Genomic DNA, 14,981 nt, shown 5'->3' with positions numbered 1-14,981 from the left:
CAGCGGATACAGTAAATGATGTGTGTGGTGCAAGTGAATTTGTGACGGATATAGAAGGATCAATTGGGGCCTTGGAGGGAGGTGTGGGTGCAAGTTTTGCATTTACGGTTGCAGGGGAAGGTGTCGGGAGTGGGGGTTGGGTTGGTGAGGAGTGTGGATTTGACGAGGGAGTCACGGAGGGAGTGGCCTCTCCTGAACGCTGATAGGGGAGGGGAGGGAAATATATCCCTGGTGGTGGGGTCTGTCTGGAGGTGGCAGAAATGACGGAGGATGATACGATGTATCCAGAGGTTGGTGGGGTGGAAGGTGAGGACCAGTGGGGTTCTGTTCTGGTGGCAATTGAAGGAATGGGGTTCAAGGGCAGAGGTGGAGGAGATGTGGTGGAGAGCGTCGTCGACCACATCGGATGGGAAATTGCAGTTTTTGAAGGAGGAGGCTATTTCAGTTCGGTAGTGGAATTGGTCCTCCTGGGAGCAGAGGCGAAGGAATTGGGAATGTGGCATGGCGTTTTTACAGGGGGCAGAGTGGGAGGAGGTGTAATCTAGGTAGCTGTGGGAGTCAGTCGGTTTGTAGTAAATGTCTGTGTTGAGTTGGTCACCCGGGATAGAAATGGAGAGGTCTAGGAAGGGGAGGGAGGAGTCTGAGACGGTCCAGGTAAATTTGAGGTAGGGATGGAAGGTGTTAGAAAAGTGGATGAACTGTTATATGGCTTGAAGCGTGGAGCGGAGGATCCAGAGAGGTTTGTTGTTAGAGGCTTCCCTGTTGGACAATGTACTTTTTTTTAAGGAAAACAATACCCAGCTGTATGCACCAAATTTATTCTGCCCCATCTCAGCCCTGGCACTAAGGGAATGTGGTCTATATCCTCACTACAGCAAGCTGTTTTTGCATTTTTTTTTCTCCACGATCTGCTTATGCATCTGTTCCTTTACCTTCTGGCTATAGCCTATAGTATAATCCCATTGTGATTACACCTTTATTTCTGAATTCTACACATATGGCCTCACTGGATGAGCTCTCTCATGTGGTTGTGAAATCCACTTTAATGTGCAATTCCCCCACCCCCTTTTACATCCCCCTCTATCATGCCTGAGAAACCTCAACCCTGGAATCTTGAAATGCCTGTCCTGCTCTTCTCTTCTCTTAATGGCTACAACATTGCACTAATCCAGGCTTTAAACTCATTGGCCTTGCCTGTTGTATTAAAATAAATACATTTTTCAGACTCCATCCCACCATGTTCATTAATCTGTCGCTGTCTGCTCTCCAATTAGACTTAACCTCCTATCTTAATCGCTGCACATGTTTGGAATCAGTAGTAATCAACAGCTCACCCCACCCCCACCCTGCTACACAAGTTTGAAATCTCTCTTTAATGACACTAGCATAATTCCCTGCAAGGCTTATTCGTGCCCCTCTAGTTTAGATATGATCTGTCTTCAAGTCTCTCCTTCCCTGGAAGAAATCCCAGTGATCCAGATATTTGAAGCCCCTCCTTCCTGTTCCAGCTCTTTAGCCATGCATTCAATTTTATTTGGCCTCACTCGCATGTGACACAGTGTAATTCTGGGATTACAGGCATGGGGGCCCTACTTTTTAATTTTCTACCTAACTCTAAATGACTTTTGCAGGACCTAAAGCTTCAGAACTATTGCATTGTTTATGATGCTCTGGAACAAGATAAACAAACGCTCTATAGAAATGCAATTTTGTTTCTAATCCTGTAGTTTCCTTTGTTTTGGGAATACAGGTATATATCTGTGCTCCCAATAGATTAGCCAGTCCTTTACTACCAACTCTGATCACTGCATTGAATAGCCATTAACCACAGATATTCTACTGGCTTCCTCAAGCCTAAGCTTTGTGGTAATGTTGCACGATTCCCCTAAAACAATTTGTGCTTAATTCCTTAATTATGTACACCATTTTTATTCCTGGCTTCCAAGCATTCACTCCACCTGTGAGGAGATGTGAGTGGCTGTTCATATCTTCTCCCCTTTATCTCTCTCTTCTCTTCTCTTCTCCCCCCCCCCCCCCCCCCCCCCCCCCGCCTGCCCCCACTTTCTTGAGATGTTGGTGTTTTGAGCATCTGGGGTCTTGTTCTGTAATGGTGCAGTATTAGTGGCTTCTTGACACATTGCTCCCATGAAGCTCAATGTTTACATATGGATTATATCATACCAACTTGTTCATAAGCAGCTTAATTGTGTCTAAAATATGCTCAATTGCTCAATGTACTGCATACTGAGTAACCTTTGACACCTGTTTGGTTTTCACAATTTTAAATTGGCCTGTAACCTTGATTTTTGTTTTAAGGCTAATGATTTATTTTTTAAATCTAGGACTTCGCAACTGGGAAAGATGAAAAGGGCCCAGACTCAAGTAAGTAAAATTTTAGGGTAACTGGAATATTGAGCATATTCCATTCATTTTTGTCTTTCAGTCCCCTCGATCTTTGTTCAAAAATAGCTCAGTTAAGCTAGTGAGTTTATTAAATAGCCCTGCATGGGTTAAAGGTCAAGCTTCTTTGTTAACTGGCTTTCATCGTGCAGTACTGCTAACTGTCCCAACCTTGGTTCTCTGTTAAACCTTCTGCAATAACTTGCTGAATTCAAGTAGTTTTAACTTGATTGAACAGCAAGTGTGACTTCTTCTGTCAAATTAACTGGCTCTTTTTGGTGCAAAAGCTAATCTACATATTGCATTGCATAAGCATGCCAGCTTGGTTCCAGTCATTGCCGTTCCTAAGAAGAATTAATTTTATTATATGCCAAGATTTTGCAAGTAGGCAGAAATCCATCCTGTCCTGTGAAACCTGCTACAGGAATGTTATCAATCACTGAACCTTGAATAGCACTCCAATGGCTTTCAAGTACTATGCTCTCATCATGCTCTATGACAACGTGCAGGATTTAAAGCTTGAAAGGACTACAGCTATGCAGTGAAATGTGAGAGCCTTTTTTTTTCTTGAGTAGATACTATCCTTGAATTGAGTTTAACAGTATTTATTCAGATATGTTTAATAAATGGAATAGTCAACATTATGAATGCATCAACTACATTGGCTTGAGGCTGAAACTATTTTTGATAGTGAAGGAAGGTTGAGTACTCCTACTTAAAATGGTTTAAATATGGGCTCTGACTATAACTAGGTATTGTAGACTCTCTGTGAAAGATGTTATTCAGTGCTTTGCATAATTCAAATGTTGGTCATCTTTTGCCTGTTCCTCGGGTAGTCATTCATGAATATTGGCAGTCTATGGGAAATAAAACTCATGATCTAGTGCATTTCAAGCCTGAATAAGTGGGTGTCAAATTAAAATTACCACCCTGACACCCTCACCCCCACCCCTCAAACATTGAGGCCAATAGTGGATTCCATAATACAGCAACATCAAGACCAACAGTGAACCTGGTACCTTTTTTATATGACCAAACCTATTGTCACTGGGGCTGCAGAGTCCATATGGATTGTGTATTGGTAGTGAGGGAAAAAGTGGTTCCCCCCCCCCCCCCCCCCCCCCCAATGAAAGAACTGGATCTAAATTAAGTTTGTTTTATATTAAGATGACAATAATTAAACTGACTTAACTATTCTTATTGAAAGAACCTTTTGTCTCCTATAATCTATATGTGGGCAGGATCAAGAGTGATTTTTTTTTTAAACCACTGTTTCTTACCTCAAACTGGAGGATGTTGACTACCTGAACTGAATCAATAAAACACTGAGCAAGCAGAATTTTGCAGTAAGTGTAGAAATTAACACCCCTTTTTAGGACATGGCAAATAGGTGCACTGTAGGAGTCCAAATAGGGAAGTGGGTTCTTCTTCAAAATGACAACCATGAAGGCCCTGATTAAATACATGGGCTTGTTACAATACCAATTGACATTGGATCTGAGCTGATGTGTTGGGCAAACTTACTTGTGCTGTACAATAGTTTGACTGGAATTGCTGACTTTTGCATGTTTAGATCCTTAAACTGCTCTTCCGTTGCTGAACCTAAAAATTCTTGAGTGACTTAATGCTGTCTTAAGGTTGCATCAGTGACCATGCCAGTAATTTTAAGAATACTGGCTCTAGTCTTGTTAAATGCACATTCTGACAAGTGGTCAGATATTAACAGCTATTAATGTAAATGTAGTTCATACACTTTTCAGTTTGTCTTTCACCACAATTTAAAACATGAGAAATCAGCCTAACCTAATCATACACATCTAATCCGAGGTGCTTATGAGCTGATGAAACCTTTTTTGACTTTTTTAAAAAAAATTCTGGTTTAGGGAGAGTGCTGCCCTGAATATTTTGTTGCAAAAATAAATTCTGCTGGATAGAGGAAATATTCAAGTTCAAAACCCTCTGGTGTCAATAAAGGGCTGGCCTTCTGTAGTTGGGGTTTATATGTACTGTGAGTAATACTGAACTGTACTCAATGTCTGGAATTTGATACCCAAATCCCATGTGCAAAAGGATGTATCTCCAGTCAGGTCAGCATATATTTCCCAACTCTAATTGCCCAGAATGCAGTTGTCAGCCATGAATCACATGTAGGCCAGACCTGCAAGGACAGCAGGTTTCCTTCCCTGAAGGCCATTAGTGAAGTAGATTGTTTTAAAATTTTTAAACGATTTGACAGCAGTGGGTTGGTGGTGTGATTGCTGTTAGGCTAGGTTTTAATCCCAAGTTTTTCAAATTAAAGTTTCACTATCTGCTTCGGGGGGCACAGTGGTTAGCACTGTTGCCTCTCAGTGCCAGAGATCCGGGTTCAATTCCGTCCTCAGGTGACTGACTGACTGTGTGGAGTTTGCACATTCTCCCCGTGTCTGTGTGGGTTTCCTCCGGGTGCTCCGGTTTCCTCCCACAATGCAACAAAATGTGCAGGTTAGGTGAATTGGCAATGCTAAATTGCCCGTAGTGTTAGGTGAAGGGGTAAATGTCGGGGAATGGGTCTGGGTGGGTTACGCTTCGGCAGGTTGGTGTGGACTTGTTGGGCCGAAGGGCCTGTTTCCACAATGTAAGTAATCTAATCTAATCTATAATGGGATTTGAATCATGTCCTCAATGTTAACATGGGGTTCTAGATTATTAGTCCAGTGAAAATCACCACTATGCCATTACCCTATAGCTGGTTATACACCTGATTTTTTTTTTTCAGACTCTAATCTTTGAGCACCTTTTGTATGCTTTACACCTAGATTCAATAGCAGATTGGTTAAATATCTCACCTGCTTGATGTATCTTTGTTTCAATGTGTGAAGCTTTTGTCAGGACTGATACTTTTTGTTTTGGAAAACTGGCTTACTTGGGCATGAAGCTCACTGCCATCATTCTCATGCATGACATAACTTAATGCCTATATTTAAAATTCCTATTGTGATTGTCCAATAACACTTTTTTTTCATATTTTCATTCACCCGAGTTTGAAACTAAAGCAAGCATGATAGCCTATAAGATCCTGATCAGTAATACAAAAAAGTGTAACCTGAGCTGACAAACAGCAACCAATTTCAAGGCAGGTAGTATGTCAGTATGATTGTTGTTTTCATGTTTGTGTCCACTTCAATGAAACACTTTTTTTTTAAAGAGGAGGACAGACACTTCAACTAATGGTGGCTGAAGTGATTCAATCCTTGTAATGACCTTCGTTTTACAATAGTGTTAGCTGACACCTGCAGCTGTGGTCCATTATGCATGTGCAATCATTGAAGAATGTGTGCACACAGTTCTCAACACAATACACACTTTGTTCAGGATTGTTTATAACTTGTTCTAATTAGCACCATGTACTGTAATTCTACCTTGGTATTATCCGTAGTTTTGGATGGAAAGAATAGTGATAATATCCAATCATTTTGTGAGTGTCAAACAGATCCCTGGGAAACACTATTTTAAGGTTTTTATTACCAGAACCCCTCTGGGCTTAAATCTATTTTTATTAAGCAGATTTCTGTTGCTTGCAATGTTGCAGCTACCCCCATACTCGTGCTTATTCTCCCTGAAGGATACCAGGCTAACTAATTCTGCAGCTGCTGTAATCTGTTTAAGATTTAATAAACATTTTTCAGAATTAAAATAATTTTACACAGACTAGCTCAAATGTAAATAGCTTGTGTAGCATGACTAGTAGAGATTTTTTAAGACTGGTCATATGAACCTAACTATGATCATTCAGTTTCTCCAAATTGAACTTTAGTATTTCCACTAACTTAATTCTGTTACTGTCATTTTGCATCTCACCTGTATAGAGGTTGTGTAAGGGGATGGAGTGGAAATCGGGAAATTTGATGGAAAAAAAGACCTACTGTCAACCCCTTTTTATCACTTAATCTCTCTCTCCTTTTTGAAGAAAGTCATTCAACCCATCTTATCCATGCTGGCCATTTGAAAAACTTATTGAAAAAACAACTAAATATTTTTTTAAAAATCAGAATACAAAGAGGTAGTACAAGAGTGTCATATCACAGTACTAATAATAATCTACCTACTATTCTACCAGAACAAACTTATCTACTTAACTTTTTAATTTGATTATAGTTTTAGTTTAAGTTGAATTCAAATTAAATTAAATTACACCACATTACTTCATACTAGCTCATTTCACTGCATTTCTGCTGAAGCTCCCAACCTTGGAAGCACCAATCATTGCACCTGTTTTCCCCCTGCCAGGGTCCCATGGGCCACCCAATCTCACTTCGTGTTATACCACAGCTCTAGTTAATATCGCCGACAAGTCTGTGTCTATAATTTAGAAAGAGCCGCCATGTCTTTTAAAACTGCTCTGTTTTGTGGTGCACCATATTTCTATGGTAGTTAAATTAGATTCCCTACACTGTGGAAGTAGGCTGTTTGGCCCAACAAGTCCACACTGACCCTCTGAAGAGTAACCCACCCAGACCCATTTCCCAATCCACCTGAACTGTACATCTTTGGATTGTGAGAGGAAACTGGAGTACCTGGAAGAAACCCACACACACTGGGAGAATGTGCAAATTCCACACACACAGTTACCTGAGGCTGGAATCGAACCCGGGTCCATGGCCCAACTCCTATACTCATGCACTGACCAATAAAGGAAAGCATACCAAACACAACCTTCGCTATTCTGTCTACCTGGGAGTCCACTTTCAAGGAATTATGAAGCTGCACGCCAAGGTTTCTTTGTTCAGCAACACTTTCCAGGATCTTATCATTTAAGAGTATAGGTCTGGCCTTGAATTATAATTGGATCCATCATAAAACAGTTCTAGGAAAAAATAGAACTATTCTGTACAAAAACAAGCGAGTTGATATTTCGAGCACAAGCTCTTCATCAGGAAAGCGACTGAGATAAATTGGAGGGGGAAGGTAGCTGGGAATGTGATAGGTAGATTGAGATGGGGTGGTGATGGTTTTAGGTCAGAAAGTAGGGTAGAGCAGATAAGTGTAAAGACGATGGACAGGACAGTTCAAGGAGGTTGAACATAGAACATTACAGTGCTGTACAGGCCCTTCGACCCTTGCTTGTTGCACCAACCTGTGGAACTATCTGAATCCCATCTAACCTACACCATTCCATTTTCATCCATATGTTTATCCAATGACTATTTAAATGCCCTTAAACTTGGTGTGTCTATGACTATTGCAGGCAGGGCATCCCCTGCCCCCTACTACTGGGTAAAGAAACTACCTCTGACATCTGTCCTATATCTATCACCCCTCAATTTAAGGCTATGTCCCCTTGTGCAAGCCATCCCCATCTGAGGAAAAAGGCTGTAACTGTCTAACCTTCTGATTATCTTCTGTCTCAACTGAGTCACCTCTCAATCTTCTTGCCAACAAAAACAGCCTCCAGTCCCTCAGCCTTTCTTCCCTCTAATGAAAACAGCCTCAAGTGACTCAGCCTTTCCTCAGACCTTCCCTCCATACCAGGCACAATCCTAGTAAATCTCCTCTGAACCCTTTCCAAAGATTCCATATTCTTTCTATAATGTGGCGACCACAACTGTATGCAATGCTCTAAGTGCGGCCGCACCAGAGTTTTGTACAGCTGCAACATTACTTAATGGCTCGGTAACTCAATCCCTCTACCAATAAAAGCTAAGAAACCACTAATAACTGAACTCCAGGAAGAACATCTCCTGTCAACTACCATCCAATCGTCTTTCAGCTAGCTAGCCAATTTATAATCCAAACCGCTAAATCACCCACCATCCCAAGCCTCCATATTTTGTGCAATAGCCTACTGTAAGGAACCTTATCAAAAGCCTTACTGAAATCTATATACACCACACCAACTGTTTTACCCTCCTTCATCTGTTTGGTCACCTTCTCAAAGAACTCTAAGGTTTGTGAGGCACCGCCTACCCTTCAAAACTGTGATTATCCCTAATCAATTTATTCCTTTCCAGATGATAAAATCCTATCTCTTGTAACCATTTCCAACACTTTACCCACAATTGAAGTAAGGCTCACTGGTCTATAATTACCAGGGTTGTTTCTATTCCCCTTGAACAGAAGGACAAAATTTGCTATCCTCCAGTCTTTTGGCATTATTCCTGTAGACAATGACAAAAAGATTGAAGTTAAAGGCTGGGCAATCTCCTCCCTGGCTTTCCAGAATTGTTAACATCTCCTTGCAAACCTAAATCCTGTCTAGTGTAGTATCCTGTATCTCAGTTTCCTCCTCCGGTCTTTGTCTAGTGTGAATACTGACAAAATATTCATTTGCACTTCTATCCTGTTGGACACCATGTACAAGGATCTAGGATAAGGTGGTGATGGGGAAGTGAAGAAACTGGTGAAATCCACGTTGATCCTGTGTGATTGGAAGGTTCCCAAGGCAGAAGATGAAGCAATCTTGTTCCAGGTATAGGAGTTCTAGAGTTTAGCAGTGGAGGCGGCCCAGGACTTGAATGTCCTTGGTGGAATGGGAGGGGGAATTGAAGTGTTCAGCAAAGGGCAGTGGGTTTTTTTTTAGTGCATGTATCCCACAGATGTTCTCTGAAACGTTTTGCAAGTAGGCATCCTGTCTTCCCAGTGTAGAGGAGACCACACTTGAGCAGTAGAAACAGTAGACGAGATGTGTGGAAGTACAAGTAAATCTCTGTGGAAGGATCCTTTGGAGCCATGGACAGTGGTGAGTAGGGAAGTGTTGGTGCAGGTTTTGCACTTGCAGCAGCAAGGGAAGGGGCCGGGAGTGGAGAGTGGGTTGGTGGGGGCTGTCATGGTGGGAATAGTCTCTGCAAATGCAGATAGGGATGAGGAGGGAAATATCACCCTGGTGGTGGAGGATGTTCGTAGGTGGTGGAAATGGCAGATGTGTTGTATCTGGAGATTGGTGGGGTGGAAGGTGAGGACTAGAGGGTTCTGTCCTTGTTGCAATTGGAGGGATGGAGTTCAAAGGCAGAGGCGCAGGAAGTGGAGGAGATGCACTGGAGACCGTTGTCGACCACATGGGAGGGGAAATTGCAGTCCTTGAGGTCATCTGGCATGTTCTGTGGTGGAATTGTCCCTTCTGGGAACAAGTGCAGCAGAGGCCTTGAGTAAGGAATAACATTTTTACAGGAGGGTGGGATGAGAAATAGTCTAGGTAGTTGTGGGAGTTGGTGGTTTTGAAGTAGATGTCCATGCTAAGTCTGTCGCGAGTCGCCAGAAATCAAGATGGGGAGGAATTTGAAGTCCGGGTGGAAGGTGTTGAAGTGAATAAACTGCTCAACCACCTCACTGGAGCATCGATTATAGTCATTAGTGTAGCAGAGGAAAAGGTGGGGAATGGTGCCGATGTAGCTGCAGAACTGAAACTGTTTCACAAACCCAACAAAGAGGCAGACATGGCTGCGGCCCATGCAGGTGCCTGTGGCTGCTACTTTGTCTGGGGGAAATGGGAGGATTCAAAGGAGAAATTGTTCAGGGTGAAGTCTAGTTCAGCCAATTAGATATGTCATCTCCCACCACCAACCTCTCATCTCCCAGATCATCCACAACCTTATCACCTCGGGATCTCCCATCTACAGCCTCCAACTTCATGAGCCCAGGAACCCTGCACCATCTAGTTCTACCTCCCTAAAATTCTCAATCCTAACTACCCCAGTCAATCCATTGTCTGAGTCTGCTCCTGCCCCACCGAACTTCCCTGCATACCTTGGCCCAGGACTTCTCACATATGCTCAGGACACCACCCATACCCTCCACCACCTCCAGTTTCCCTGGCCCCCAATGTCTCATCTTCACCATGGAGATCCAGTCCTGGTACATATCCAACTGCCATGACAAATGTCTCCAAGCCCCCTCTTCTGCTCCTACTGACCCAACCACTATCCTTCCACTGACTCACTTTTCCAATGTGGCTGAACTGGTCTTCTCCCTCAACCTTTTGCCTTCAAATCCTCCCACATTCTCCAGACAAAAGGGCAGCCATGGGCACCTGCATGGCCCCCAGCTATGTCTGCCTTTTCAGGTACTTGAAACAGTCCAACTTCTGCAGCTACACTGACATCATTCCCCCACCTTTTTCCTCTGCTGTATTGGTGCCACCTTGTGCACCTGCGAGGAGGTTGAACTGATCACCTGGACCATCTCTGACACCTCCCCTCCCATTCCTAGACCTCTCCATCTTTATTTGCAGCAACAGACTCACATGGACATCTACGTCAACCCCACAGCCTCCCTCAATTACCTGGACTACACCTCCTTCTACCTTGCCTCCTGTAAAAACACTATCCCTTACCCGCAAGGCCTCTGCTGTATTTGCTCCAAGGAGGACCAATTCCACAGAACGTCACAGATTGCTCCTTTCTTCAAGGATTGCAATTTCCCCCCCCCCCCCCCCCCCCTCCAGTGCATCACTTCCACTTTCTGCACCTCTGCTGTTGAACCCCACCCCCAATTGCAAAAAGGACAGACCCCCACCCACCCTGGTCCTTTTTATATTCCATCCCACTAACCTCTGGAGACAATGTGTCATCCTCTATCTATTCTGCCACCTACAAACAGACCCCACCATTGGGTATATTTCCCTCCTCACCCCTATCTGCATTCCGCAGAGACCATTCCCTTGTTAGGTCCACAGCTCCCACCACTCCACCCTCCACTCCTGGCACCATAAGTGCAAAACCTGTACCCAGACCTCCCTACTCACCACTGTCAAAAGCCCTGAAGGATCCTTCCACATCTGACAGATTTACCTGTACTTTCACACATCATCTACTGTGTCCATTGCTCTGTATGGTCTCCTCTATGGTGGGGAGACAGGATGCCTACTTGTATAACACCCCAGAGAACATCCCTGAGGCGCACACTAAAAGAAATCCCACTGCTCTGTGGCTGAAACACTAACTCCTGCTTTTAATCTGCTAGGGACATGCAAGTCCTGGGCCGCCTCCACCACCAAACATCAGCCACCCAATGCCTATAGGAAGAACACATCATCTTCTGGTTTCTTCATTCTCCACCTTTCCCCAACCCCAACCTGTCCCAGAGTCAATCATCCAACCCAGCACCATCCTCTTGAACTGTCCTACTTGTCCATCTTCCTTCCCTGATGAAGAGCTTATACTCCATATTGATTCGCCTGCTCTTCGGATGCTGCCTGACTGGTTGTGCTTTTCAAGTACCGTATTTTTCAATTCTGATCTCTAGCATTTGTGGTGCCCACTTTTTCTCCTATCGTCTTTGTCAATAATCTTCTCCCCATACAAGTTCATGGGTAGGGATATTGACTAACAATTTACACTATATTCAACACCGCTATTCATACTTGCTTGAGTATTGAAGAGGCCTGTATCCATGTGCAACAAACCATTTTTAAAATTAACTGTCTTGAGCTGATACAATGCAAATGTTACTTTCCATCAAGTGCCAGATAATGACCATTTCAACAATACTAAATTTAACCATTGTCTATTTTGATGTTCAGTGGCAATGGTGTCACTGAATGCACCATTATCAATGCCCTAGGGATTAACAATGAACAGAAACAGAACCAGCCTTTATAATTTAATTTAGCACCTTACAAGAGCAAGTCAAAGGCTAGGACATCTCTGGCAAGTGCCTCTCTTCACTTTGGCATACGTGATGGAACGTTTGCCTGGATTGGTGCAGCTTCAATAACACTAACTTCATTACTGTATAGGACCAATTAGCCCATCAGCTTGAATATACTCCTTAAACTTTTTGTACAGTGGCAGCTGTGTATGCCATCTGCAAGATCATTAGTACTCACTAAAGTTGTTCCAGCAGCATCTTTCAAACAATGACCTAGAATGACAGCAGCACATATTTGAGAATACAAACACTTGAAGTTCCTCTCCAACTTGAACTATGTCGCCATTCATCACTGTTGCTAGGTCATTTGACTTGGAGGCTGTAATTTAAGGTACAGGATACACAGTGGTCTTTACTCGAGCTTATGCTGCAAATATCAAAGTAAAGGAATTGAAAAAGATTTTTAAAGTACTTTTATGTTAGCAATGCTGCATGTTGAAATGAAGAATTCATTTCAGATGAAAGTAATTTGCATGCAAATATTTTGAGCAAGTCAGAAACATGAGGAAACTGAGTAAGAATATTCCCTAATGTAATACATTTACTCTTTTTAAAATTCCTATTTAATTTGCTATATGCACTGGTATCATCAGACATTAACATGTCAAGTCTGCTCTACCATTCAGTAGGATCATGGCTAATCTGTATTCCAAATTCCACATTCTAATCTATCCCTAATAACATTTATTAGAATCAATCTACAGCTGCCTTGAAAAATACTCAATGACCCTACCTCCATCTTTTGAAGCAGAGGATTCCAAAGCAGGGAGAGAGAAAATTTCCTTGCTTGCCTTTAAAAGGCAATCCCTCATTTTAAGTGTCTGGTCATTCTGGACTCACCCACAAACCAAGAAATATTCTTTTCACATCCATACTGTCAAAATTGTTCAGGATCTTCTAAACCTATTCACCCCTCTGTTTCCACTGGAGTTCCAAAAAGTATCTATTTGTCTAGTCTTTCCTCATAAGACAATCCCCGTCATCCTAGGTATCAAGCTAACTAAATTCACTTCTAAAATAAGTGGACCCAAACTGCACACAGTATTTGCGATGTGGTCTTGTCAATTTCCTTCCTAACTGAAGTAGGACCACCTTCCTTGTATAATTAACTAGTTTATTTTAGATTTATCACCTCTAAGACTGATCAATCTATACGGTCTATACTTTCCCCTCTCCTAAACTTCAGTTTGGGGTAATCCTAAATGCTACATCTGTTGTCTGTTCAACAAAGACAACACAATCATTTGTATATGTTGACAACCCTAATCAATATTTAGATTATGGGTCAAGTAGATAAATATTTAAGGCAGTCACCTCAGACTTGGATTGGTTTGCATTTCATTCCAAATTGTTGTAGAGTTGTAATTTAATTTTAACATTTGATTCAGAAATGGGTCCATCGTGAACAATTTTTGTTAGTAATAGCCACTGTTTTAAATTTTGGAAGTTGAAGTGACTGCTTTTCATTTTACATCCAGATGTTTTCTTTACAAAGAGGTTCCTGTTTCCTAGTTTGTTCGTGTATGACTTTTCTATAGGGTTCAGGTTTTAGCTTCTGAACATTGATTCTAGAAAAAATAAAAATTAGACATGCTATCTAGTGTTACAGCCCTTGACTTTCAATGCAGGAGTTGCAGTGGTTTCATGACAACGGGGAATACTTTTATTGAAGTGTCATTGAAGAAGAATATTACTTTTTTGCTAATGACCTATTTTCAAAGATTTAAAACTTTTTTCAAGTTAGATTATCATCTTGTGTCAATATGGCAATGATCTTTTATTCAGGTATAATTTGGTACAATTTAAATTGAATGATGTCATTAAAAATGAGGCTACTTGGACTAAAAAGAGAAGCCTAGAATTCTGTAAAAGGCCTCTGAAAATATTTCCACAGCCACTCCTCAAACTGGTTGACACTTCCTTTCAGACTTATGGAGCTTGCATGAAAAAAAATCAGAATTGCGGAAATGCTGCCATTTTTGCTAACTTCCTTTCTTTCTCCTTATAGTTCGCACTGACCAGTAGGAATGTCAGGTAACAAATGCATGCACAAACTGTACACTTGAACTTGTCTCCTGTTTGTTCTGGATTTTGAAGTTTGAGAATGGAAAGATTTTGCTTTGCTTTTGATGAACTTCAGAATGAGATTTCCTTGTTCCAGTTGTTTGCATTTTGAATCAGTGACAGGAAAGCATTGGCCTTGTTAGGGAGATGGAACCAGCTAAATTGTTTAAGCAATTGAAAAACCAGAAGTCACTAGACTGTCTGTCTAAAATTTACTCATGCTGAAGTTGGATTTTATCAATTGACAATGTCCAGCAAAAATGAGATCTTTAAACCTGTTAGGAATCAATAAGTAGATTAGGAGAAACTGTCTGCTGATTGGGATGTCTAAGATTTAGGGGTCAGAATCTTAAAACCCAGGGCAATATTTTAGTAATTAACTTCTACACGGAATGTGATAGCCACTTGGAAATCTCTCTGTAATAATGTGAAGTTGTTAACTGTATCTCAGGTTAATATTTCCTAGATGTTGAGAGATGGGACAAATTCATTTGGACTATTGCTGACCTGTGATCTTGATAAATTATAGAACAGGTTTGAAGGGCAAAATGGCTTAAACTTCTGTTCCTCTTATGATCACAGCCAATGCAGTTTACTCTTATAACTTTGTAGCTTCAATGCACCATTTTAAGATGTGCTTTGTTTCATTGGATTTGTCATTGGGAAAGCAGATTTGTTAATCGAATTACCCATTTGGACAGATTACTCTATCTCCCTCATGCAGTACTTTAACAAGTTAGCAGCCACAGTTGCACATCATTTTAAGGTTTGAGATAAATGATTATATAGTAAGCATGTAATCGATCTATTCAGGTGCTGGAGATGTCATCAATTTATTCCCCTAGTCAAATTTACTCTGGTTTGTTAGATGGTTTAGTAAAAGGCCTAATTTGCTG

At 41.7% G+C, this 14,981-nt stretch overlaps 1 protein-coding gene across 3 annotated transcripts in view; it reads left to right on the top strand.

Moving 5' to 3' along the window:
• The window catches only part of jpt1b (Jupiter microtubule associated homolog 1b), a 40,697-nt gene that overhangs the window by 21,702 nt on the left and 4,014 nt on the right, over positions 1-14,981 (top strand). For 2 of the 3 annotated variants that reach the window (XM_060844566.1, XM_060844565.1), the window contains exon 4: positions 2,343-2,382. In XM_060844566.1, the coding sequence (XP_060700549.1) occupies positions 2,343-2,382 (40 nt within the window). Of the gene's footprint in view, positions 1-2,342; positions 2,383-14,029; positions 14,056-14,981 lie in introns of all 3 variants that reach the window. The other variant, XM_060844567.1, reaches the window with a different exon arrangement.

This window comes from Hemiscyllium ocellatum, chromosome 25 (genome assembly GCF_020745735.1).
Source record: "Hemiscyllium ocellatum isolate sHemOce1 chromosome 25, sHemOce1.pat.X.cur, whole genome shotgun sequence".
NCBI lineage: Eukaryota > Metazoa > Chordata > Chondrichthyes > Orectolobiformes > Hemiscylliidae > Hemiscyllium > Hemiscyllium ocellatum.
The sequence above is the reverse complement of the archived record's forward strand: the minus strand, read 5'-3'. Positions and strand labels throughout refer to the sequence as shown.